The 26,612-nt window shown below is 53.8% G+C and overlaps 1 protein-coding gene across 2 annotated transcripts in view; it reads left to right on the top strand.

The window, feature by feature from the left end:
- Nucleotides 1-26,612, top strand: part of CORO2B (coronin 2B) — a 133,005-nt gene that overhangs the window by 89,873 nt on the left and 16,520 nt on the right. For both annotated transcript variants that reach the window (XM_042941570.1, XM_042941569.1), the window contains exon 3: nt 19,844-19,960. In XM_042941570.1, coding sequence (XP_042797504.1) covers nt 19,844-19,960 — 117 coding nt within the window. The remainder of the gene's footprint in view (nt 1-19,843; nt 19,961-26,612) is intronic.

Genomic DNA, 26,612 nt, shown 5'->3' with positions numbered 1-26,612 from the left:
TGAACTTACTGGAGAGATCATTCCAGGGTGGTTTGAGGGCTCCATAAAGAAATCCCTGACAGTGTCCTGCTGATAAAAAGGTTGTTTTTGTTATAGATAACCAACCATGTCGGGAACTGGATAGGGACCAAGAAGGCAAAGTAGAAACGTTTAGAATCATTAGTTTTGTATTCGTTTTCTAGTGTTGCATAACGAATGACTGCCAAACTTAGCTGGGTAGATCTGGCCCAGGATCTCTCATGAGGCTGCCGTTCGTTTGTCTGCTGGGCTGCACTCAACTGAAGGCTCGACTGGGGGCACATAGGCTTCCGGGCTCACTCACAGAGCTGTTGGCAGGAGGCCCTAATTCCTTGCCACCTGGGTCTCTGCGGAGGCTAAATGTCCTCACCCATGGCCGCTGGCTTCCCCTGAGAGGAGATCCAAGAGAGGAGGGCCCGAGGCAGAAACCACAGGCTTTTATAGTTCTCACCACATTCCATTAGCGTCACAGACCAACCCTGGTAAAATGTGGGAGGGGACTACGGGAGTCGTGTCTACCAGGAACTAGAGACTGCAGGGCACCACCTTGGAGGCTGCCTCCCACCACATCCCACGGTTAAAATGCTTTACGGGATCAGGTAGTGTTCTGAGGGGGGACAGGGATGGGGCATAGGCTGATGCGTCAGCTCACAGGAATCTGACCATGCCGGACTTTTTCAGCAGCCCAGGAAAGTGTGATGGGCAATTCACAGAATCAGTGAACAGGGAGGGATGAAAGCACTCTACTCCGCTTATTCACTGAGTGCAGCTTGGAGAAGACTTACACCCCAAATAATAGGATTTTCCCCGGGGATAACAGAACGACTTGATCATTTGGAGTGTGTGTGTGTGTGTGTGAGAGAGAGAGAGAGAGAGAAAGAACTTGTTGAACGTCTTCAAGTTGACCTCTTTGAGTACATGTAACCGCATAGTCCTGACTCAGGAGAAACCACAGATGATGCAGTGGCTCAGCTTTGGAAGTGAGAGGAAGCAGCATCACCAGAACCAGGAAGAATGCTGGTCCGGGACAAAGGGGCCTGGGGGGGAGGGAGAAAGAGAATAAGATCAATCAAGGCAAGAAGCCAGGCCCTCCGGGTTCTGAGGTGGGGACCTGCCACCCACAAACCCATCCTTCCCGCTCCCCACCGAGTGGCCAGGCATTCTGGGGCCACAGGTGGAATGTGAGCTCAGTGACCTGCGGCTTGGGTCAGATGGGTTAGTGGAAGGTGTCAGGGTGGCCTGAGGTGACAGTGAGCTCAGGTGGAGGTGGCTGAGAATACACAGCAGCCAGGGGAACCCAAACCCCGAGGGAAAGGGGCTAAGAACAGGCTGTGGCTTGGAGGGTGGTGAAGGAGTGTTGGGAGCCACTGTGAGTGCGGGAAACCCCAGCCAAGAGGCGGGGGGTGCAGGGTCCCCTCTTCTGCCCTTCAGCAGGAACTCTTAAAGGGGTGTCATTGGAAATGTCAGAATTGGAAAGAAGAGCTTCAGGATTTATCAGGATCCATTCTATTTTCTTATAGGTAAGAAATAAAGACCCAGAGAAGGAAAGTGTCTTGCCCAATGTCACACAGCACTGTGGATGACCAACTAGGAAAGAGACTTCAGCTCCCAAGGGCTGGCAAATAAAAAAGCAGTTGACTTTTTCTGTGTGGCTCCAGAAGCAGAGTTAGGGCGCTTATGGCAAGACGTACAAGGAGGTGGATTTTCATGGCCATATAAAGAAGAGTTTTCTGGTGAACTGAGCATAATAGCGAGCTACTATGACTGTGAGCATTTAGGTCAAGGCTGAAGCATGTCTCAAGAACCCCAGCCTAAGGAAGAGCCGGTCTGCTAAATCTCCTCCCACACAGTCTAAATACAGAGTTCTGGATGAGGCTGAGAGCAGCGCCGCCACCGCCCTCTGCTGGTGGAAACGCAGTAGCACAGCTTCCCCGGCTTGGCCACTACCCTGTCCTCTGACCAGGCGAGGCTTTCCAGATGAGAAGCGACCCTTCCGGATCTGAGAGCTCCCTGCTGGGGCTTCAGGAGAGGGGGTGGGGAGTATCCCCTGCACAGATGTTCCAGAAGGCAGGAGGGGGAAGCAGAATGCCCCACCAGTGTCCGTAACGTGGGAACAAAGCCCGTGAACCACCCTCGGGTGATCTCTGTGCTCCCTTCCGGTGCGCAGGGCCCCCAGAACTGACAGGGTGGGGACTGGGCACCGACCTGTCTGCAGACCTGGGTGTGGCCCTGGACATAGCCATTGTTCACTCCCCCCCTGGGTGACTTGAGCAAGTGCCCTCGCTTCTCGGGCTTTCACACTGATGGTGGGGTGTGCAAGGGGGCAGGGGCTCTGACCACTGGAGAGGCTCGTGGGTAGGAGCTCTCCTGTGGGACACAGCATGAAGAACACCATCCTCGGTGATGGCCAGTGACCTCATCAGCCAGAGTCTGAGGTTAAGAGTTTGCACCCACCCCAGCCACCGCATCGGTTCTCACCTCCCCCTCTCCCCCTTTTAGCCAGTAGCCTTAGCTCTTTCTCCTCAGACCTGCCTCAAGGAAAGTCCCCAAAGCATACTCAGAATGAGTACGATCAACAACATCTCCCACCACCGCACTTCTCCGGAGTATCGACGTGTAAAAAGCAGCAAGGTGTAGCACCAAAGGAATTAATCCCTAATGGTGGAGTTTCGGGTATGAGTCAGCTGAGGAGTCAGTGATCCTTTCACAAACCAGTAAGATCTTAGAGTCAAGAAAGGAGGAAATCTTCCCCTTCCCTTTTGTGCTGGCCAGACCACGGGCTGGAAGTACAGTATTGCTCTCAGGTCTATGAGCCATCCTTTAATTGGGAAATAGAGCAGAAGGTAATCTGAAGAAGGCAGCCATGATGGTGAAAATACTTGGGATCCAGCATGAATTGGAGTGTTTGTGCCGCACCCCCCTTCTGTGTGCTCCAATTTCCCCTTCCAGCGTCTTGCCTTCTGCTTTGCTGTCACTCCTTTAGAAGGATTTCACAGTAACGGAGGGGAAACAAGCCTTGTTACTTCTCCTTCCTCGGTCAGTTCAGCCTCTGCTTGGGCCTGCAAATCTGTCCCCTCCTCTAGCTTATCTTCCTAGAGAAAGCACACGTTTCCGAGGGCAGGAACATCATTTTCCAGGAGCTGCCTTAGTGTCTGAAAAGAACCGGGGCTCGGGGGGAGAGTGTGAAGTCCTAGGTGCTGCTTTCAGCCCTGATACTTTTTTGCTGTGGGACCTTGTGCAAGTCAATTAACCTTTCTGAGCCCCAGTTCGCTCATCTCTAAAATTAGGGAAATAGTACCTCTCCCAGGGGAACAGTGAGAATTCCGGTAAGATGTTTATAAATGTGTTTGCAGACCATAAAACCAATGTCTCTCGTAGAATAATACACATAGATACGCCCAGCCCCTGCAAGACAGCTTTGAATTCTGCCTCTCCCCCATGTAACCTTAGGCAAGCCATTTGTAAAATGGAGATAATAAGCGAACACACATTTAAAGTACTTAGAAGAACACCAACAGTAGGTGCTCAGTAGATGTGAATTATTATTACGTCTCCTGGAAAGAGAATTCATTCAGCCGACTGATTTTTGCTGAGCAGCTACTATGTGCCAGGCACGGTTAGAAGCACTTCGGGACGCGGCAGGGAACAAAACAGACAAAAACCCTGGCCTTCTTGGGGCCTACATTCCAGTGGGGGAGACTGACAATAGAGTAAGTTGTATAATGGAAGATAAGGCTAGGAAGAGAAATCAGGGAAGGGGACAGGGATGTGGGAGGGTGAAGGGGCAGTTACAACCTTAAATAATGGTCGTCGGGTGCTCTGATTGGCTCGGCTTGACTTAAATGTTCCTCCTGGTCCAATCAGCTGTCTATGAGGGAGGGGGTGTGAATCAGGCTCAGCTTTAATGTTCATTCTGATCCAATCAGCCGTGTGTGTGTGTGTGTGTGTGTGTGTGTGTGTGTGTATGTGTGTGTGTGGGTGCGTGGGTGGGTGTGTTTGGGGAGGAGCTAACATGGCTGCAAACCTCCCCATCTATGAATAAGGGCCGTAGTTAGGGAGTCACTGTCAGCTGCACAGACACTCCAAGGGAGGACCCCTGAATTCAAGCAGAACCTTCTCCTTCTCTTCCTGGCCCACCTTGGCTTTCGACTTCCTAGAACCTATCTAGCTGAAGGTCTTCTCTTCAGCTATCGGGATTGAGGTGACAGAAGTTAAGGGAGCCACTTGAATAGCAAGGATAACGGCCCCCGTGTACCCCAGGTGTCACTGCCCCCTCCTAAGGCCTAATGTGCACGTGACATCCCCAGGAGAGTTGCTTAGCACCCATGTTGCTGGCCGCTAGCTCACCCTGCAGCCCCACGTAGGGTACAGCCCCTTCCCACCCGGTCTGTGGCCTGGGGCTCCACAGCACAGGGTGTGCGCTCTGGCAGACGAGAGGGCCCCAGTCTCTGTGCTTATGCGAGCCCTCTCTTCCCACTCTCACCCAGAGTCCCCAGGAGGTGGCTTGGGGGCAGGGGGCAACCACAGATGGTGTCCCAGGGATTGGCTGGTGGGGAGCCAGGGCCAAGCTCAGAAGAGCTGCCCACACGGTCTCCTGTGGGGGGCCCCAGACACACAGGCACTGCACCCTCAACCCCCAGCCTTCACGGCTGCATCCGCTGCTGTCCCACACAGACCAGGCCTCGCGGATTTATTGTTTGAGAATCAGAGTAGCCCCGGGTCCCTGGAAAGATAATGGGTCTGGCTTGACGCCAGGTGGCTGGCCTACCGGGGGCTGTGTTCCCCTCCCCACCCCGTCCCGCAGCCCAGCCGCTTGACAGTGGGAGCCAGCCCCTGCCCTGGCCCTGTGGGTGGGTGAGGGAGGGTAGGGACCCTCTGGAAAATGTCACCCGCTTCTCACTCATACATCCATTCCATAAATACTTCTTGAGAGTCTAGTCTGTCCTGTCCCCAGCACTGTGCTAAGTGTTGGGGATACAACAGTGACCAAAACAGACAGCGTCACGGAGCTCACATTCAAAGGAGGGATTTCGTTTCTAAGTGGCCAGTGCCAAGCCCAGGGAGGGTCCTTGTCTGTGTCTGATGAGCAAATGGGTGGAGGTTCAATTTGTAACCATAGGCTGTCAGAGCGGGAAGGGCCCCGGTGTTTCAGTTCTGTCCCGCAGACACTCCTGAGCTCGTGTGCGGGGGGCCGCGCTAAGTCTGGGGTCGCGAGGATGGGTTAGGCACCTGCCCCATCCTTGAGATGCAGCCTCAGTGAAGCACAGAACCCAGTACGGGGAGCGAGGGGGGAGGGCGGGGAGGGGGCTGGGGAGGGGCAGAGCACAGGGGCGGGGATTTTGCAGACGATAATGATAACTGAGATTGGTTGAGTGCTTATTTGGTGCCAGGCTGGGCCGAGGGAGGTTACGGTTATTGTCTCCTGACGACACTGAAACGCTGGGAGGAAGGAACTTGCTCGGTCACGCAGCAGTGTGAGCAGAGCCAGAGTTAGAGGCCGGCCTGAGCCGAAGTCGGCCGCTTAACCCACTGAACCACCCAGACGCCCCTGACTCTTGATTTAGGCTCAGGTCATGATCTCACGGTTTGTGAGTTGGAGCCCCGCATCGGGCTCTGTGCCAACAGCCCAGAGCCTGGAGCCTGCTTCGGATTCTGTGTGTCCCCCTCTCTCTGTCCTTCCCCCACTCGTGCTCTCTCGCTCTCTCTCAAAAGTAAAGGGATAAACATTAAAAATTTTTTCAAAATAAATAAACTTGTAAAAAGAATGAAACATAAAGGGGGTTTCAAGGCCATTGATGTCCCAGGGCCATTGCCTTGGAGGTGGGGCAGCCCCTGTGGCCTGGTGGACCAAGGCTGAGGGTCTGAGCCAGGGGTCCCCTGCCCTGCCCTCGGGTTCTGCAGCCGCCGTGTGGGCAGTGCCGGCCCAGGACTGAGTCTTTGCAAGGAAGATGCCGGGCATTGGACCCTGCAGAGTCTGCGTGCTCTTGATGGATGGTGGGTTCTCTCAGTGGACAATTCCAAAAAGACAGAGCAGAGGAGGGCCCAGCTCTGAGAAGTATGAATAGTGCCCGAGGATCCACTCCCACTACTGACAAAAGCAGCATCTGGGCAACTGGCAGCGTGTGGTTGGGGGGTTATTTGATGCTGAATACAGACTGACATTGTATTTAGGGCCAGAGGGCATAAGAAGCATGCCTTATACTTCTTAGGTTTTATTTGTATCCCACACTCTGCTGAGACCCGTCCATGGTTTTCTCATTTAAGATGGAGGTGCTGATAAGCTCTTGGAGAAACAACCAGCATCCGTGAAACGAGGCAAACAATACAAGGCGGGGCTAAGTTGAAAAGCAGGGCAGCATCATGGTTAGGCCCAGAGAACCACAGAAGACCATACACCATGTGAATGGTACCCCTTTGATTTGTGCAGTGCACGACCCATGCAACTATACAGGGGATCTGGTTAGGTCCAGAGTTTGTAGCATTATTCTCACCCATACAGTTTATGGCATTCAACAAAAATTTCCTGAGATCCTACCCTCAGTCAGGCACAATTCCAGGATTCGGGTTACAGCAGAGAACTAGGCCAAGCACCACCCTTTGTGTAGCTTATATTCTGATTCAGAAGTCACCCAGACTGAGGCTTGGGTTCTGGCCTTGCCGCTGTATTAATTGATCCCCCTGAGCTTTGGTTTCCTTATCTGCAAAATGGACACAATGATACGTACTTCATAAGGCTATTGTGACAAATAATTTAAGTGACACTTGATTTCAGGTCTGACACGTGGAAGGCCCTCAGTAAATGACAGCCAGCATTATCCCCAAGAGTGGGTTACGGGGAGAAGGGCTACGGAAGCTGATGGAAGACAGGCAATCACGAGATGTGGAGGAGTCAGACAAGATGTCTTAGCAGGAGCAGGAGGCAGGGTCGCTCCTGAAGGATGGCCAGGGCATACAGAGGTCCTTTTAAAGATGGGTGTCCTGAGGAATGTGGGGGTGGGAAGTGAGGCAGTCGTGGGCCAGTGGGAACCCTCCCCCCCTGACTTGGGGACCATATTGTCCCAAACCAAGGGTCAGGACACACATGATCTGGCAAAGAAGCTCTGTGTTTCTTCCAGATGCGAGAAGCAGTCTGAGAATTCTGGGAATTAGGGAGATTTCTTGTATTTTATGAGGATCTGACACATAACATTTAACACCGGGTCTGTCTCTTGATAGTCTGAAAAGTAGAACCCCAATAGAGCTGAACAAACTGGGGGGTGAGATTGGGGGAGCGCAGGTGGGACCAGGGTGCGGGCCCCTCCAAGGCCAAACAGATAACCTGGATCTGATGACATAGGGACAAGGCACGTGACGCAGTGAGGATTCCTGGTTGCTAGCAACAGAGGTCACGCTGGCCCTCTTAAGCAGACAGGGACTGGGGGGCCTTCCCAGGTTCAAGGGGCTGGGGGCGATGAAGAACCAGACTGGGAACGCTGGGAGGCACCAAGTCAGCCCCTGAGGGTCCCGAGCAGGAAGTGGAGTCAGTCATCTGCCATCCCAGGTGGGAGGTCTGATTGGCCACACCGGGTCACATGCCCCTCCTTGGCCAGCAGAGGACCCTGGGTAGGAAGGGCCCCTCTTCACCTCTCATCACAGAAGGTGAGGTGCTACATCCCATCAGTGGAGTATCAGCGGGAGCCCCCCCCCCCCCACCACCACCACCACCAAATCAGGAAAAGAACTTGGATATCCAACAGCCCAAATTCCTACAAATGGTTACAACCATGGAAGCTTCTGGAGGGGCCGTAGGATTAAAGCGATAATTATGGAATGCCGACCTCACCCTGGGGTTCGAGAAGAGCCAGGCACCAAGGAGACGAATTGGAAGGCTGCTGGAGTACCTCAGGGGGGTGTGGGCGCCATGGGTCTGGAGAGGAAAAGGCAGATGTGGAGGCATCTGTGGGGCTTAACTTACCAGAGGCCTCGGGAATCCTCTCTGAATGCTGAGAGGTACCCTGACTCTCAGGGGCTTAGCGCACAGCTGTCAGAGCTCTAGAGGGTCACATGGTCCCAGGCAGACATTCAGACGTCCCCATGCTGATCACCAAGAAGGATCACAGGGCTCAAGCGGGACGTGGTGAGCCATTAGCCATGCCTGCTGTAGAGACAGAAGTCCTGGGGGTGGCAAGTGGACCACGTGTCTTATCTGGGGCCCTCCAGAATGCCTCCACTCTTCAGAGGGAGAGACTGAGGCCCAGAGAGGCAGTAACTTGTCCCAGGCCACAAGCCAGTGAGCGGCAGGGCTGAGATAAAGCCCAAGTCAGGGGACTCCCAGGCTACTGGCCTTTCCAGTAGCAGCCCTCGAACCTCGAGTGGACTGGACAGAAATAATAACCCCGACTGAGTTTCATTTCACACCGCAGGAGACATATGCAGGGATGTCGCAGCAAGGGCCTCAGGCCAGCGCGTTCCCCTTTCTCTCCTCCTTCTGTGGCCCAGACAGCAAATGGAAGGGATTTTTATATTCTTGACAACATCCCCTTGGAACACACCAGAAGGCCAGGGGTAGGGAGTCTCTGTTGAGATGACCCCTGGTCTGTCAGACGTTCAGGCCTCTGGGCCAAGAAGCAGAGGGCTGGGGCGCCTGGGTGGCTCAGTTGGTTAAGCGTCTGAATCTTGGTTTCCACTCAGGTCATGATCTGTGGTTCTCAAGTTCGAGCCCCGCATGGGGCTCCATGCTGACAGTGTGGAGCCTGCTTGGGGTTCTCATTCTCTCTCTCTCTCTTTCCCTCTCCTTCTTCCTCTCTCTCTCTGCCCCTCCCCTGCATACTCTCTCTGCCTCTCTCGAAATAAATACATAAACTTAAAAAAAAAAAAAAAAAAAGCAGAGCTCCTGACCTTGCCTAGGCTTCACCTCAGGGTCGTCCATGCCCCCATCCCTCCCCGGGCTGCACCCATTTGGGGCGGGTCTCCACCAGGGCCCTCTCTGTGGCAGGGCCTCTGGGGAGCGGCCCCAGGCTCACAGAAGGAGGCCTGCTTGGGGCCAAGAAACGGGGAGCCCCTGCAGAGCCTGTGTGGTCGACCCCACGGAGCTCCCCACCTTCCGGGAGAGCGGGGCTCTGTGGCAGGGAGGAGAAGGCCAGACCCCCGTGCTCCTGCTGACGGCCTCGAGAGGGTGTGAGCACCCTCTTTTGGTTTTCTGCCTGAACGAGAAATGTGTTTTTCTACTCATTCAAAGCTACGTCTTTCCCCGCAATTTGCACAGATGCCGTCTTCTGTTTTGTACTTTTTTGTATTTTTCGTGTATTTTTGCCCTTTCTGTTACATTTCCAGCGGTTCACGGGTTTCTGCCCACATCCTTCTTCCCTACAGTGGGACACTGGGGCGTGATGGGGGACTGGGATGCTGGAGACCTCTTTCCTCTGCGGCCTCTCCCCCACGCCCTCCCCCATCACCCTTAAGGCCTGGGAGACCAGGAAGCTTGCTCCTTGGGCTGGGGGGCCCTCCCCGACCTCCCTCCGGCTCCTGGGCTCCCTGAGTATGACATAGCTCTTACTCTGCCGCGACTGCCTGGCCCATCTGGGTCCTGCTGCAGCCCATTCTCCTGTGTTAAACCATCAATGGCTCCCCTTGCCATGGGGTAGAGTCCAGACTCTTTCGCAAGGCCAGCAGCTTCCTAAAACCATCTGGTGTGGGCCTTCCTCTGAGGCCTTGTCTCTCTCCGCTTACTTGGCTTTCCCAAATACACCCAGGCCTTTCAGGTGCTTGTCCTTCTGTGTCTTCAGCGTTCCCCAGGCTGTCCCTGGCTGTGTGCTCTCAGTCCTTTGGATCTTCAGCACCTCCTCTGGGAAGGCCTTCCTGATTGCAGGGTCTCTAGTTCTGGTCTCTCCTCTGTGCTCCCATAGCTTCCCCTCCCCTCCCCCCACATTCCTCCCCCCGCCAAAGCACAGGGCACCAATTGTCTGGTTCTTTGTCTTGTCTCCCCCAGTAGGTTAATAACAGCCAAGGGCAGAAACCCACCCCCAGGACATCCCATCAGAATTCTCAGGCACAGTAGGTTTGGAGTTTTCCTACCTTCTGTATGTGTTTTAGCACAGGGGGTTTTAAAAGGGGCCAGTAATCAGGAAACTGCAGAGACAAGCATTAGGCCCCTCCCCAGTACACACACACACACACACACACACTCACTCACTGGTCACTCAACATCTTCTATCCCAGACTCAGGGAGCCTCTTGTCTCTTCTCATGGAGTCTGTAAATGGATACCGCCTAGGATCGTGGACAAGAGAGGCCCCATCACCTGTCTTCCCGGAGCCTGGGAGAACTGTGTCTCCCAGAACTGAAATACCAGAAGCAACAGGATTCCTTACTGCCCTTCCCCACACAAACCCCCTGCCCCCCAGAGCCTTTCCCCCCTCCTCTGCGGGCACACATGCATACACATGTGCAAAGTGCCAAGGATCTTAACTGGGAAAGTCAGCCAACCCTTCTCATCTTGAGAAACACAAAGATAAAAGAAAAGAAGGAAAAAAATCAAAACAGGAAGTCATGAAGTTAGGAGGCTTCCTGAGGTCCTGCCATGAACTTGTCTGTGTCTGGACGAACTTTAGAGCGTTCACAACCCTTATCCCGCACTCTGTCCTTTGACTCTGGGTCTACCCCTGACGCTCAGCCCCAGATGTGGTCTCTCAAGGTCATAAGAGCAGAATTATCCAGAATTATCTCCCAGCCTAGGGACAGGAGGGAGCATTTGTCTATTCCCTGGGTGATATTTCTAGGTGCTGAGGATGGGAAGGGGAGTCAGGGTGAGGGAACAGCCTGAGCAAAGGCCCAGCGGTGGGAAATAAGGCGGCAGTCATTCACCCAGCTTGAATTCTTGCTATGAGCTGGGCACTGAATGAGGCCCCAGACATGCGTTTATCCAGGTCACTGACCTCGTGGTGCTCATAGCCTGGTGGCAAGGATGAACCAGGAACAAAGGCCATCTAGGCAGCGGGAGCATTGGAGGCGGGGACGTGGAGGTGTGTGTATCAGCACAGTGTGGCACCAGCAGCGGGGTGAGGGAATCTGTCAAAGCAGGACCAAGCTGGGACTGCAGCAATGGCTTTTATGTCTGAATGAGTTGGGCTTTTCGAGTCTAGGCAATAGGGAGCCATTGAAACTTATGGAGCGGGGGAGTCGTGGCAGCAGAGCCGGACTTTAGGCGAGATTTTGTAAGATGAATTGGCGAGAGAACTGAAGAAGGTAGACACTAGAGGCAAGCAGACAAATCGGGGTCCCACCTCAGGAATCTCACGGAACCGTCCTGGAAGCTCTAATGTGAATTAAAGCCCTCCGCCCAAAATAGATCTCCTAGCAGACTGCCTGAGAATCTGAAAAGCCGGAGAGTGCCCCTGTGGGCCAGACGGCTTTCTCTAAAAGGTTCCTGTCAGTGTGCACATAGGTGACCGGCAAGATAATGGGACTGACCCATTATCTCCCAGTGTCGTCCTTAGAAGGCTTTCGCTTATTGGATTAACTGGCCGAGGAGATCAGGGCCCTGAAGTATGGGACGTGAGACCAGTGCGTTCTGATTGGGATGGAGACAGGGAAGGAGGAGAGACAGAGACCTGGACAGAAACGGCCACGTGGGTTGTGTGTGCATGCGTGTGTAAACGTGTGTGTGCACGCAAGCGTGTTGGGGTCTGTCACTAGCAAACTAGGGGAGCACCCACACTTTGGATGAAGGGCACACAGTGTTCGGAGCAAGAGACACCCCGCTTGCCCCCACCGGAAGGGCCATGGTGGCAGTCAGAGCTCTGAACCTGCACAGACTTGTCCTGGCTGTCACTTCCGGGTGCGGTGACCAGGGACAACTTTCCTTCTTTGTCCAGCCACACTTCCCCGGGCAATATTCATTAAGTACCTGTATGTGTAACTGCTTTGTGAGGTGTGAAGGGCTGGGAGTTGGGAGCAAGGCTTCCTTCCTGCCCAGGGCCAGGACACAGGGGGCCTGACATTTGCCCAAGGCCTTGAGGAGAAGGACTACGCTTCCCATTTTCTGATGACCCCCTCTTATTTAATACCAGCTTACATCTGGAGGAGAGAGAGCAGAGAAGACTGCAAGCAGCCGAACTGGGGGGTCTGGGAGGCATGGGACAGCACATGGCAGAGGGAGTGTGATGACTGACTGGGTGCCCTGCCCAAAGATGGCTCCCCCACCAAAGCCTGGGATTTCTCTGTTAGACCACCCATCCCCTGGCTCAGCATGCTCCATGCCCTGGGCCCCTCTTTATTTTTTTTTTTTTAATGTTCATTTATTTTTGAGAGAGAGAGAGAGAAAGAGCACATAGGGGAGGGGCAGAGAGAGGGAGACAGCGGATCCCAAGCGGGCTCCACGCTGACAGAGAGCCCTATGTGGGGCTCGAACTCACGAACGGTGAGATCATGACCTGAGCCGAAGTCGGACGCTTAACTGACTGAGCCACCCAGGCGCCCCAGGGCCCTCCTTTAAATCACCCATCGCCTGATGTGACTGTTACCTTCCTATTTGCTTCATCTGTGCTTTCTGCAGATGAGCCTATAGTAAGTGTGCGGTGATGTTCTTTGATTCCGTGGTGTCCTTACCACAGCCCCTGCATCCCAAGGGTAACTTTGGAAAGCTCTCAGGTAACTCTGACAGCCCAGCGGCCTCTGACCCGGTCTCAGAATGCATGCCTGTTACCAGGTGTTCCCTGAAGCCCCAGCAGAATATGGAACCCCTACGGTCGTAGTTCCCAAACTTGTTGCCCATTGGAACGCTTGGGGATCTTTAAAAAATACTGATGTCTGGCTCCCCCATCCCAGTCATTGTGATGAAATCCATAGGGGTGCAACCTGGACTTAGGATTTTTTTTTTAACTTCCCAGGAGATTCTAAAATATAACCATGTTTGAGCATCACTAGGGAGAGGGGAGAGACTTGAGTGAGGGAGGGGGGGTCTTCGAGAGCAAATTCAAGGGGATTCACAACAGAGTTGCCAGCCAGCCCCTCCTGAGAAGGTCACGAGACACTCTAAGGTCCTACTTCCGATCTGTGACCATTTTCTCCCTGATTAGCAAATGTCTCACCTACGGTCTGAAACAGGAGGCAGCAGAACGGAGGTGGCCTCAAGGCAGATAACGCTACGTGCACACTCTTATCCCCGTGCCTCCCAGCTCCTCACCTTCCAGCAAGTCAGTTCAAGAGTTCAGTTTTCTTATCCCTAAAGTGGATTGTTAGGGGAGGGTTAGAAGCATTTGATAAAACTCTGCAGGGTTGTTACGAGAATTAAATAAAACGGTGTACGTAAATTGCTCAGCACAAGGCTTAGGGCTTAGCAAGCCCTTGTCGAATGATCTGTTATTACTGTCCTTGTCATCATTAGTGTTGCCGTCCCACGTCTTTCTGACAGCAGACTGTGTGACTCTCTACGTTCTGTCCGGGTACCGGAGGCAAGGTGCTCTGGTTACAGGCCAGCCTTGCTTCATACAGCAAAAAGTGCAGCCACGAAGAATCATAATGAGCGATAGCCCAGTGGGGTAGGACTCTGGGAAGCCCAGAGAGGCCAGGGGCCACGTTCAGGGTCACTCAGCGGGTGAAGTGAGTGCCCGAACTGGGCCTGGAAACCCTACCTCCTGCTCCAAGTCTGTCCTTGAAGTCGCGCTGAGCTGATCCCCCAGGTAAGAAATGTTGTGCTTCTGTGTACAGAATTCAGCTTTGCGGCGATGGGAAATTCTAAGAGGCTAAAGCTGCAATGCAGGTTGTTTTGAAAGTATCTTGTGGTCCAGTCAGTTCACTGGGTTCAGATAAGAGCCTGGACGGAGGCCCAGAGCCCCTGCAGCTCCCCCTGGGCAGCCCTTCCAAGGGAGCGCCTGGCCCTCCACGGCCCGCATGTACGCTGTGCCCTCTGCAACCTGCTTTCAGTTAAATAGGCAGTTTTATTCCATTTCGGGGAGTTTGTTTCCCCCAAAAACATTTGTGGGGTAACAAAGGAGTAGAGAAGGCTGTGTGAGCAAACGTATTTATGTTCCACAAAAGCTCTGGAGCCGTGTAAATCTGGGAGACACAAGTCTGTGTCTCACTTCTGGAAGACCTGTGCGGTCACAACCAGAGGGAAACACTTTTCAGTCAAAGTTACGGAGCATGCCTGTGTGTGTTTTTTTTTTTTTTTTTTTTTTTAGCGTTTATTTATTCTTGAGACAGAGAGAGACAGAGCATGAACGGGGAGGGTCAGAGAGAGGGAGACACAGAATCCGAAACAGGCTCCAGGCTCTGAGCTGTCCGCACAGAGCCCGACACGGGGCTCGAACTCACGGACCGCGAGATCATGACCTGAGCCGAAGTCAGCCGCCCAACCGACTGAGCCACCCAGGCGCCCCTGTGTGTGCTTTTAATAACGTCTATCTTTTTGATAAAAATTGTAAATGTCTTGGGGAAGAATTGGAAACCACGAATGTGCAACTAGCCAGACATTGCCACTATTAACATCTTGATGGATTTTCTTACAGACTCCGTGGGGTCTTTTGTTTGTTTGTCTTTAATTTTTTAAATTTATGTATTTATTTTGAGAGAGAGAAAGAGAGAGAGAGAGAGCACGTGCAGGGAAGGGGCAGAGAGAGAGGGAGAGAGAGAATCCCAAGCAGGCTCCCCACCATTAGCACAGAGCCTGCTGTGGGGCTCGAACCCACAAACTGAGATCATGACCTGAGCCGAAACCAACTGTTGGGAACTTAACTGAATGAGCCATCCAGGTGCCCCAGACTGGATGTTTTTTTGTTTGTTTGTTTGTTTTTAGTTTTTTTAATGTTTATTTATTTTTGAGAGAGACAGAGATAGAATGCGAGTGGGTTAGGGGCAGAGAGAGAGGGAGACACAGAATCCAAAGCAGGCTCCAGGCTCTTTGCTGACAGCACAGAGCCCGACGCGGGGCTCGAGCTCACGAGCTGTGAGATCGTGACCTGAGCTAAAGTCAGATGCTCAACTGGCTGAGCCACCCAGGCGCCCCACTATGTGTTTTTTAATAGATGGGGAGCACTGTATGGGTATAACTTGCTTCTGACTGTTTCACTAACCATTAGTTCTTGAGAAATTCCCAAGTCATTAAATATTCTTTGAAAATACGATTTTCAGTGACCTCATAATATTCTGTAATGTTGGTGTCCTATAACTCCTTTGGGCAACGCCCCACCGTTGGGGACTGATTATACTGTTTGCTATGATGAATAACCATGCGGTGAACGTCTTGGCGTGCTTGGCTGCTGATTTTCCTGGGATGAGTTCCCCAAGTGGAGTTATTGGCCAAAGGCTATGAACCTTTCAAAAGTCTTTGCGAGACTAGGTCAAATGCACCTGCAGGAAGGTTGTCCTACTTCACACCCCCTTCCACTGCACAGAGAGGCCTGTGTGCCAGCCCCTACGAACTCTGTCTTTTGGTCGATGAGGTATATTTGAGCCACGACCTGCTGCCACCCCCCAGAACCTGGCTCCTCCTTGAAAAGACTCAGGGTGTATGGCAGCCACCACCCCACATTTGATGTTGAAGGTCTGTCTCCGTGCAGGGGCTGGATTTGTTCTTTGAGGCTTCCGGGATAAGGTCCGCACCAACGGCATGAAGATTTCCCTAGTGATTATAGGATTAGAGACTCCAAGGAACGGACTTCCCCTCCTCACCCCAGGGAGCAAGGTCTGTGCCTCAGTTCTGTTGAGGCTGAGGCGCTCTTTGAGGTTCAAAGACCAGACGGCAGGTTAGACCCCTACCACGGGGGCAGTTCTGTGAACTGACCATCTCCACAGTGATGCTGACATTATGAAACACTGAAAAGCCTTGACTCTGCTCCTTAGACGCTTTCTGAACCTCCGCTCCCTCAGCTGTAAAAGGTGTTATGTGAGGATAAAATTTGATCTCAGGAGGGGTCACTGTTAGCATCAGTGTGTCAGGATGAGAGTGAGTGTAGAAGGCAGTGTGGTGTGGCAGTTACGAACCAGACCTGCGTTGGGTCTCAAGTCGTCCCCCCCCCTACAGAAATGGGAACAGGGGGCGCCTTGGGGGCTCGATCGGTTAAGTGACTTCGGCTCAGGTCACGATTTCACAGTCTGTGACTTCACAGACATTGAAACAGAAAACAGCGGCGTTTGGGGGGGGGGGGGTCTGGGGTGGGGATTGTTCCCATGTAAGAAAAAAACCCAACAGAACCAGCTTCCTTTAGAACGCCTAGTGTGTGCATTTTATTTATTTGGGCTTTAATTTTTATGGCCATCGGAGCGATAATTGTCCAGAGTTCATAAAGCCCAGGGCTACTTTGAGGTCTAGGGTACAAGTGGCTTGTATCGGCTTGTGAGAGCCCGTTGCCTCGCCAATTGGTAAACATGGCCGTTGTTAAAAACCAAGTTATGCAAACTTGCAATTAAATAAATTATATCAGAAACAAAGGTACTGAATGTTAATAACTCATTACCCCCTGGTTACTTAGGTAACTTAGGTAATAGACTTGTGTCTATTATACGTCCATGGTAGAAAGCTTACGTAATGGGTCTGTTGTGAGGCTCTCTACTTTTGGTGACATCACCCTGGTAGATTACAATTAGCGTAGTGGGAATATTTTTGCCACTGGGATTGGCAGATGCTCCAAACCAGGGCCTTTTTCCCTCGGAGAACCAGTTAAACAGTTACCAGCACACGACTGCCTGTAACCAATCCCTCTCCCCCTTTGCTACACACCCCGAGGGGACCTCTGTTCCTTGCTTTTAGCTGTTTCTTTTTGCACTTATCCCCATATTTCTTAATTATATGCTTTCACTGCCTTGTCTGGATTTTTTTAAATCTTAGACATTGTGTGTTGACTTCCTATTATGGAATTTGAGGATCTGGCTCTCTTCCAGCTCAGTCTCCCCTCTTACTACACACACACACACACACACACACACACACGCACGCACTTTCCCTATCTCTGTGCTCCCAGTATGTTATAGTGTAACTCTTGTTTAAATAAATATTCAGGATTTATATTGTTACAACTATGTAAATGTTGTACATAAATCATTATCACTATGACTTACATTCGCTTTCTTATACAGCCTTCTTCCTGGGGTTAATAATTGTGTTTTTTAATTTACTTGATTTCTCCATAGAACAATGGTTTTCAGACATTTTTTCTTAGCAGTGGATCTCGTGTTGCAAACAAAATGTTATGTAGAACCCTACGATATAAACAGGAAAAGCAGGGTTGCCGGGTCGAAAGTGGGGGGATCTTCCCTTGAGGGCTGCTATTATGTACAGCCAACCAGGTCTCACACTGCACAACCCTAGGGGGTCACCGTTCACATAAGCAACAATGTGATTTAGTCCTGACAGTCATAATTCCCCACCCCACCAGGGAATGTGTCCATTGTGTAAGGCGAGGTCCACCTGGGGTATACATTACATCAGGATCATTCTCAGCTTTAAAAAGACGAATTCCTTTCCCAGTGCAGGGCTCTGACCTCGCCCCATTCTCAGTGGACTCCAGTGATGCCGCTTAACCTGTCCGTCCGGTGCATCACCCGCACAGGCTGCTGGCCAGAAGCTGCTTTTAGCTGATGGCCACCTATCGACTGATTCGGTGCCCCTCAGATTTGCCTGGGCTGGGCTGGGCTGGGCTTGGCTGGGCTGGGTGCCAAAAGCTTAATGCAGAAGATTTGCTCGGGGACCGCTCAGATGCAGCCTTTGGGATCAAATGTAAGGGACGGCTCTGTCAGAGGGGGCTGTGAGCTGTGGGAGCAGACAGCGCAGTGCCTGTCTGCCCTTAGAGGTCAGACTGCACGAGGGGAGTTGGCCAAAATGAGCAGAGTGGGGTTCGAAAAGCTTAGCCTTGAGGGTTACCCCTCGGCAGGAACCCCTGATTGGCCTTCAGCCGGGTAAACTCGTGTGAGTTGCTTAAGCTCTCTGGGCCTGAAGGTCCTCATATCTGAATCACAGGGTGTGTGAGAGCCAAAAGAAGATCATGTGTAACCCTGACCAAAGCCATGGTCACATGCGGCTCAGTCTCTGCTTAGAGTCTCGTTTTAAAGAAATAGTCCAACAGCCCAAAAGTCATTGAAATAGGCTTTCCAGCTCTAACTGCATCCCCCCAATAAAATGGCAAAGGGGACCATTTGTAGCTGGTGGTGGTACACCCCAGACCCTTTTCGTCCATTCTGTAATTTTCCCACAATGCACAATGTCAGTGGAGCTCTCCTGAGTACCCCTCGGGTGCTGTTTTCCTCTCTCTCTTTCTCCACCATTGCCACTTTCTCTTGGGTCTGTTTTTTCTCTACCCGTCTCACCGTTGCCGTGTCACAAAAAACCCAGCTGATCTGGAAATGAGCCGATGGAGATTCGGACAGGAAGTGGGTGGGGAGAGGTCATAGCAGGACACATGTTCTGAAATAACCCCACCGTACTGGTGAGGCAGAGGGCACGCGAGCAGAGGCTTTACAAAAATGGACTCTCTTCTTCGTTATTCAGTGGAGGAACCTAAAGCAGGGAGGTATGACCTGCCTAAGGTGCCTCTGAGGACCTAACCACTCTTAGCCAATGGGCGGTGACTGGGAAGATCCTTCCTATTTCCTCCGATGCCCCAAAAATCTAGCATTAAAAAGCCTGGGGATGGAAACACAGCTTCTGCCTGTCATTTTCCTTCCCTTCATTAAACGGACTTCCCTTCCCTTCCCTCCCCCCCACCCTCCATCTTTTGTGGAATCAATTCCCTTTGAAGGATGTCTTTCAGGTCATATACATAGCATATAGTGCGTGCCGGGCTTGTAAGGAGCTGGACAATCAGAGACAAGAGACAGGTGATGTCCTCAGTTGCTCACGGACAAATAGAAGCAGGCTGCAATGGTGCATGATGGTGCCTGTAATAGAAGAAAGCACAGAATGCAATGAGCACATAGAGGAGGAGCTCTTAACCCATTCAGGGATCAGGGCAGACTTCCTGGAGGAGGCGTCATTATCTAATCTGCATGAGAATACTACTACCATCATATATCGAGCATTCACTATGATGATAATCTACACACCAAGCACTTTGCTAGGCGTTACCTCATTCGGTCTTCACAAAAGGCTAAGAGGCAGGTGTTACTGCCCTCATTTCAGAAATGAGGAGACTGAAGCTCAGAGAACTTCACTGAGTCTCCCAAGGCCACGTACCTAAAAAGTAGCAGAGCTGTAATTCAAACACAGGCCTGTGTGACTCCATAGAGTATGCTTTGAACCACAGGGCACTGTGTACAGGTGTTTAAGATACGCACTGAACAAGCATCCACATCTGGGAGCGGCACTGGTCACATCGTAGGCAAAGTAACTTATACGATAGTGTTTAGGTGGACCCAGAGACTCAGGCCTCTTTGCTGACTCCTGGAGCAGCAGGAAGGAGCCTCCTGCTGACCCTGGCGCCTCCCTAGAGGGCAGGGGGGGAGTATGGGCACTGGGGGGAGTATGAGAGCACATGCCCCGTGGCTGGATGTGTGGACTGCCACGCCTGCTGCCCTCTAGGCTCTGGTTGTTCAGGTGAACAGGAGCATCTTAACTTGAAACTTTCACTTGGGGAAGGGGTACCTCTTCCAAAGTTGCACAGGGGCATGGTATGGACCAAGGGTGTATCACTCTTCTGTGTCCCCTGCCCCATTACCATTCAGGGTTGGGGAGGACACAGCCACAGAACAATTTGGACCAACCTGGTGCAGAAATGCAGAGGTGAATAAGATAGTGGGTAGGTCCTCGAGGACCTTCCAGTCCAGTTTAGAAGCCCAGAATAAAGGCTCTCCTCTCAGGACCACCCTAGGCCCATCAAACTAATCCCCTGCTCTCTCTCTCTCTTCCTCCTCGGCAGACGGGCAGGATTGAACCCAACTACCCCAAGGTCTGTGGTCACCAAGGCAACGTGCTGGACATCAAGTGGAACCCATTCATTGACAACATCATTGCCTCATGCTCAGAGGACACGTCGGTGAGCAGGAAGGGGCCTCCCCCCTGCTTCCTCCTGGAGGCCTCCCTTCCTAAACTCCTCTCTTTCTCTGTCTTTGCCCTTCTGCCTTCTTTGTCACCCTTCCAGCCAGCCCTGGGGTGGGGAGGGAGCTAGGGAAAGGACGAAGAGAGCGAAGCCACGGACCGTTTGGCAGATCTTGTGCCTTGAGTGTGATTTCCTTTGGAGGTGTCGATTTTGTAGGTGAGAATTAAAACAAGGAGTTTAGGTACGTGATTCGGCACTTGTCAGTGGTCTCAAAAGGAGACCTTCCTCCCTGTGTGTGGTGTCCCTCCTGCCCACCCTGGGCTGGGAAGGACACAGCTGGAGCTGGTGGGGCGGGAGGGCTCAGTGGTCGGTGCGCCAGGCACTGGGCTGGGCGGGAGAGGGGGGCCAGTGGGGGAGCCGTCCAGCCTTCTCGTCCGGGTGCAGAGAGCCCACAGAGGGGTGCGGCGACCCCAGCCAGCTCCGTCCCTGCCTGCTGAGGTGTTGGCGACAGTCATCAGCCATGGGGGGAGCAAACACGCTGAAAGTGGGGGCTGCCTCCTACAGAGCTCCCCCTCTCAGTCTGAGCTGGAGTGTGGTGAGTCCTCCTGTGTGACAGGGGCACTGCCGCCCCCAAAGTGAGGGCCGGGAAGGTCACACAACTAGGAAGCCGAGGAGCAGTCCTCTAAGAGCTGGCTGGACAGCCCGTGCTCTCCCCGCTCAACCAAGTGACGTCATGACACGAGTCCACACCGTCCGAGCTGGAAGCCTCTGCCCGCCCCCCACCCCGCCCCAGTGTCCCGTGTCTCACCAGGACAGCCAGCTGGGAAAGAGAGGAGCAGTGACCAGCTTGACGCGGGGAGGGACAGACAGGCCAGGGCTCTCGGAGCCCTGGCTCCACCTCTGGTCCAAGCTTCTGCCTGACTCAGCGGGAGGGAGGAAGGGTCGCTCGCCCTGACAGCCCTGCCCGGTTCTAGCTCAGCACCTTCTTGCTCTGTGAGTCAGGTGCCTTTTGCTCCAGGAGCCTGGCCAATAAACCAGCTATCCGCGCCCCGTGTCAGGAAAAGCATCAGGCCCCGGCCCCGGCCCCGACCACACCAGCCGAGCGGCCCTCTTCAGGGTCGCACGCACTGACCAAAGGACCGCAGTGTGCCCGCCGTGCTCCCGGATGCTGCCCTTCAAAGGGAGCTCGGCTGTGGAATCCCACGGGCCGGGATTGAATCTTGGCATCACCGCTTGCCAGCTGGGTGACCAAGGGCGTGTGACTTACCCTCTCTGAGCCTCAGCTTTGCTCCTCTGGGTAACGGCAAGAGTGATCCGTGCCTCTGGCAGCCGCTGTGAGGGGGAAAGGAGGTCTGTGCCCAGCATATGCCTGCTGGTCTCTGTCCCGCTCCGGAAACATCACCAGCAGAAGGGCGCCACTCGCTGAAGTGCAGGGCAGAATGAAGTCAGAGCGATAGGCGCACGGGGAGGCGGGATTCGTTTTGCTGGAAGTGCAGGCAGGGGACAGGGAGTTAGGGAAAGCTAACTGCAGGCAGAGAAGGGGCTGAAGGAGGCCCGGGGAGAACACACAGGCCTGCGGGCAGGGGCGGGGGGGAGGGGAGGTGCGGGGGGTCATAGTCCCCGGGCCACTGTAACAAAACACCAGACTGAGTGGCTTGTAAAGTGAGTCACTTGCTCACAGTTCTGGAGCTCAAGTCCGAGATCAGGTGCCAGCGTGGTCAGGGGAGGGCCCTCTTTTCCTTGCGGACCCACATGGCAGACGGGGCTGGGGTCCCTCTGGAGGCTCTGAAAAGGGCACTAATCCCACTTTTGAGGGCCCCACCCTCATGAGTTAGTCACATCCCAGAGGCCCTGAGTCCGCATACTGTCAGCTGAGGGGGTAGGATTTCAACATGCGTAGGGGACGCTGTGCACCCCAGGGATCAGGGAAGGGGAGCTGGCGGGCCGGAGGGCTCACGGCTGGCTCTGTAGAGGAGGCCCCCCCTCCCGGAGCCAAACAAGCCCTGGAATGTGGCTTGGCCACCCCAACGCTGGAGTAGCCCCTCCCACAGAAGGTCCCTGAGGCCCGAGGGGGAGCACCGAGTCCAAGGTCACGCAGGGAGGCGGGTACAGGTGGGGTCAGAGCCTAGGTCTCCGGACTCCCAGGCAGCACTCCTCAGCACCTCACCAACAGTCTTAGGTTTACAGATGAGGAAACTGAGGCTCAGCGCCGCGAAGGCTGGCAGTTCAGATCCGTCAAACACTCAGCATTGACATCTCGGTGTCTTGTCTGAGCAGGCCCCGTACCGGGAACCCACCGAGGGCACACGGAGGGGCGGCATCCTCCGCAGGTCCTGGGATGTGCGGGGAAGGAGCCCGCAGCTCCCAAGGTCAGGTGAGGAGGCCAGTCAGACCTGCCTCCGTCAAAGCACCTCGAGGGGCAAGACACCCTTCCTCAACCCACTCGGCCCAAATGATCAACTTCCTGCACACCAGACGTGACATCCAGAACCAGGGTTAGGAGGTCAGTCAGCAGACCTACTAAGTGCCAGGCGCTGTGCTACTCACGGGCGGCTAGGGAGGGGACCCGCCGGCAAGGGCTAGAGAGGAGCTGTTTGAAGCAGATCCAGACCATGTCTCCAGGCGGTGCCTGCCCACCTCTTCTCACCCCTCCACTGCCCTCTGCTTGTCTCTCAGAGCGTCCAGAGGACACTGAAGGGAGCCAGCAAGCCCTCCCAGCTCCGTAGCTCCTTTCCCATATGCCCCATCCCTGAAAATCCTCCAGTGAAATCCATCCCCTACCCCCCAACCCTCCCCCAGAGAGAGAGGAGGGCCTCGGGAGTCTGACCCCGTCCCGCCAGAGGTCCAGTGGAACATACCCAGGCCCTTTCCCGAGGGGCTCCCATCCTGAGGGAGAGATAGGGGCCATAACTCTCCCTGGCATCTGGCAGAATCCAGTCCTTTCCGCCGCTGGGTGATGTCACCTATTGTTGAACGGCTGTGCTTTTTATAGCTTCTGCTGCAGCTCGGGAGGGTGGCTGGCAGGCGGCGGGGAAGGGTTCTATGGGTTTCCAGCCTCGTGCTCCTAGCCTTCCCAGAGGGCCAGCAGCTGCAGAGAGACGGAGAGGTTTCTGACATCTCAAGGAGAGGGAAAGGGTGGTCCCGGGGAGGGGCGGGGTGGGGGAGAGGGAGGCAGGCCCCTCTCCCTGGCGGGCTGAGCTCAGCAGCTTTCCTCTGCCTTCTCTTCCTCTGCTCCTTTATCCAAAGGCTGCCCTCCCGCCCCACCCCCACCCTCAGAGAGGATGCCCCTCTCCCGAGGCACTGTGAGTGGGATGGGGCAGGATGTCAGCCCTGCGGGGAAGCAGCCAGAAGCCACCCACCACCCTGCCCTTCCACACACACACACACACGCACACGCACACACACCACCCTCTAGAGAACCAACACTTCTTGGAGCTAGAAGGGAGCAACGTACCCCTTTCAGAGATGGAAGGACAGGCACCCTGAGAGAGGTCGATGGCCTGGCTGAGGCCTCACCGACAGACTTGCCACTCAGGCTCAGGAGTCCATAGGCCCGGGTTCAAATCCTGGTTCTGCCCCTTCCCAGACCTGTGACTTTGGACCAGTTTCTTTTAACCCTCTGCACACAAGTTGCCCCCTGTAAAATGGAGATCATACTGGGCTCAGCATCAGAACGAAATACACCATGGTTGGTGTTTCTTGTCTACTGAGAACTCTCTCTAGAGCCCCTGGGGCAACCAGAGAGCTGGAGTCAGAGACCCAGTGCTCTTTCCATGTCATTCTTTGCTCGCTGGGCCCCCAAATAGGCCTTCTGTCACTGGTTCCCGGGTAAAGATGAAGCTGAATGGTGAACCTCAAAATCCAAGAGAGAAATCCCCCCACCCCTTCCAAACTAGGATTTCAGGGGTGATTTCGCATCTACCCAGCTCACCACCAGCTGGCGTAAGGCCTCTGCCAGGTCAGGGGATGACTCATGACTCATTGCTGAACCTGCTGATGATGTGATAGCAAAGCTTCTGGGCTTCTAGGATTCTTCCATTGCCTCATTCATTCAACAGGTATGTGCCAGGCACCGTTCCTTGCGCTGAAGGCAAGGATAGTGACAGGGGATCTTACCCCTGCATGGAGGAGTCGACCATCCAGTGGGATGGCCTGGCAGGTTGTCTGTGCCCTGGCACTGGGGAGCTGCTCTCTTTTTCGGAATCGATAGGCAGAAGGACAAACCGTGCCCTCTCTAAGGTGTCAGATTCAGTCCAGGCGAGAAGGAAGGAATGGGGGAAGCCGCTGAGGTCAGAGCATGGATTTGAATAGAGCTTGTTAGACTGCAGAGCTCTCCCTTTGTTCACCAGCTGCCCCCTCCCCAGGCACAGGGACACTTGGTTTTGTAGCTTTATTAACCTCCTTATCAGCCGTCTCCCATTAGCCTTGTCTGCCCTGCCTGCTGTCTCCCCCACAAAACTGTGAGCTGCTGAGGTGAAGGATACCCTCTCCTGCCCCGTATCTGGTGTGTGTGACATAGGGAGCCATGGAACATATTTGGTTGCATTGAATGTAGCTGACTTAAACAGGGCTCTGAGCCAGGGACCTGAAAAGGGGCGCAGCTGGCTTGCTAGAGAGAGTGTTTTGCCACCTTTCTCCACCCCTTCCTTCCAGAAATCCGGTTTGTCTGCCCTTACCAGGTTTCCTGTTGAATGGAAGTAACTTTCCAGAGCAACCTCTGAGCCGATCCGCAGGGCTCCTCCCCCACGCATCGGCTCTTTGCTTCAAACAAACCCCTTGAAGACCAAGGGGTTGGAATTCCTTTTCCAGTGGCTTAGGCCCACTGTGAACTCCAGCTCCTCCTCTGAGCTCCCATGGCACACGGTGCCAGCTATGTGCTATAGCAGGAGACCCAGCGTCTCGCCCCCTTGCCAGTGATACATTCGATGATGTCAAACGCAGGGGACTTCAGGAGATTAACTAGTATGGCCTCAGCGTGCAGATGAGAAAACTGGGGCCCAGGGAGGGAAGTGGCTGGTATCAGATGGGGGTGAGGCGAGGTGCCTCTCTCCTTCTCCGTAGGACATTTTCCATCGGGTCCCCCAAGCCCTGCCAGGGACCCTACACCTAACAGTCATTGGTGAAAACAGCTCTTTGGGCCTTCCCCTGCAGGCCTCGGCTCCATGGATGGGACTTGGATCCAGTTCAGAGGCACAGACACAACCTGCCGTCCCCATCCCCTTGGCTCAGCCCCTGGGTCCCTAGGCCGAGCTGTCATCCCAGCAAATCCGTTGCTGTGGCTAGAAAACCTCAGACTCCCAAGGACATGAAGCCCAGTGTAGTCTGACCCTACATGGGGCACATGTCTCTCTTCATCATCTAGACAAGGAGCCTGAGCCTCAGAGAGGTCGGCTGGCTTTCCAAGGTCATCCAGCAGCAAGTGGGATTGGAACCTGGGCGGAACCCCACTTCACAGCTTCCCTCGTGCCTCTACCTTAGCCTGGCATGGGACACGCCTCAGTTAGCTGACGCTCAGGAATTGGACTGTTCTGCAAATGGGCTCTTCCTGAGACTTGGCCCAAGCGAAGCTGCTTCCTGAGGCCTCCGTGATTAGGTGTGACACACAGGGCTTCTGGCCTCCTCCGCTCCCTGCCGGCCTGCTCTACCCCGGCCAGGCTGCGGTTCCCCCAGGCACCGTGCCGGAACCCCCCATGCACGCTGGTCCTGTGTCTGTCTCCTCCCCCCTCCCCACATCCCCAGCCTCTCTTTTCAAACTTGGGCCAACATCCTGTCTTCTAGCCCTGCTCTGCCAAGACCCTCCCCACCCTTAGCCCCCCTTCAGCTCTGTTTCCATGGGTTCTCTGCCCTTAACTGCCCCACTGTGGGCTGCTCAGGAGCAGGGCACCGGGCGAGCTCAGCACAATCCCCTGGCTAGCAGGACTGTGGCTCATAGAGGTGCGCGTGTGGAATGAATGAGTCTGTAATCTCTGTTTCAGAGATCTCTCTCAAAGCCCAGAGGCCACTCTCCTGCCTCAGTCAACACTTAGGCACTGACTGCCTTGGTGTCCACGTGTATATACTCATCTGTTGTCCTCAGGACACGGTATAAGGTGCCCATAGACAGCATCCTCTGCCTCCAGACATGTCCACACTGGCCTTTCATTACGACCCTCAAAGGCTCATCCCTTTGAGTCCAAAAGCTTCCAGAGCTTCCTCCTCCAGCGCAAACAATAAACACAGAAGACAATGCCGAGTATTTCTAGGAACCAAAGAAATGCAAACCCGAAGAGTGAGATGTCATTGTCAACCTATTGGGTGGACAGAAGTCTATTTTTGAAGGTAGAGTTAGAGACCTAGGTAAAGAAGTGCTCTCAGGCTCTGTTGGTGAAAACTGGGACAGCTTTTCGGGGACAGTTTTACAGTGACTATTAAAAAATGAAACGCTTGTAGGCACGTGCCCTACAGAAATATCCACACTCAAGCTTGTATTACAGGACTGTTCGACACAGAGTGAATTATAACAGGGACAAAAGTGGGCAGAACCCTGGTGTCCGTTAATAGAGGTTGATTAAATCCATCCTGGCACAGTCACGCATCAGGTGCCCCCCCCCCCCCCGGCCACTTAATAAGATAAGGTAAATCCATGTGTCCTGGGGTGGAAAGATGTCCA

Source organism: Panthera leo, chromosome B3 (genome assembly GCF_018350215.1).
Source record: "Panthera leo isolate Ple1 chromosome B3, P.leo_Ple1_pat1.1, whole genome shotgun sequence".
NCBI lineage: Eukaryota > Metazoa > Chordata > Mammalia > Carnivora > Felidae > Panthera > Panthera leo.
The sequence above is the reverse complement of the archived record's forward strand: the minus strand, read 5'-3'. Positions and strand labels throughout refer to the sequence as shown.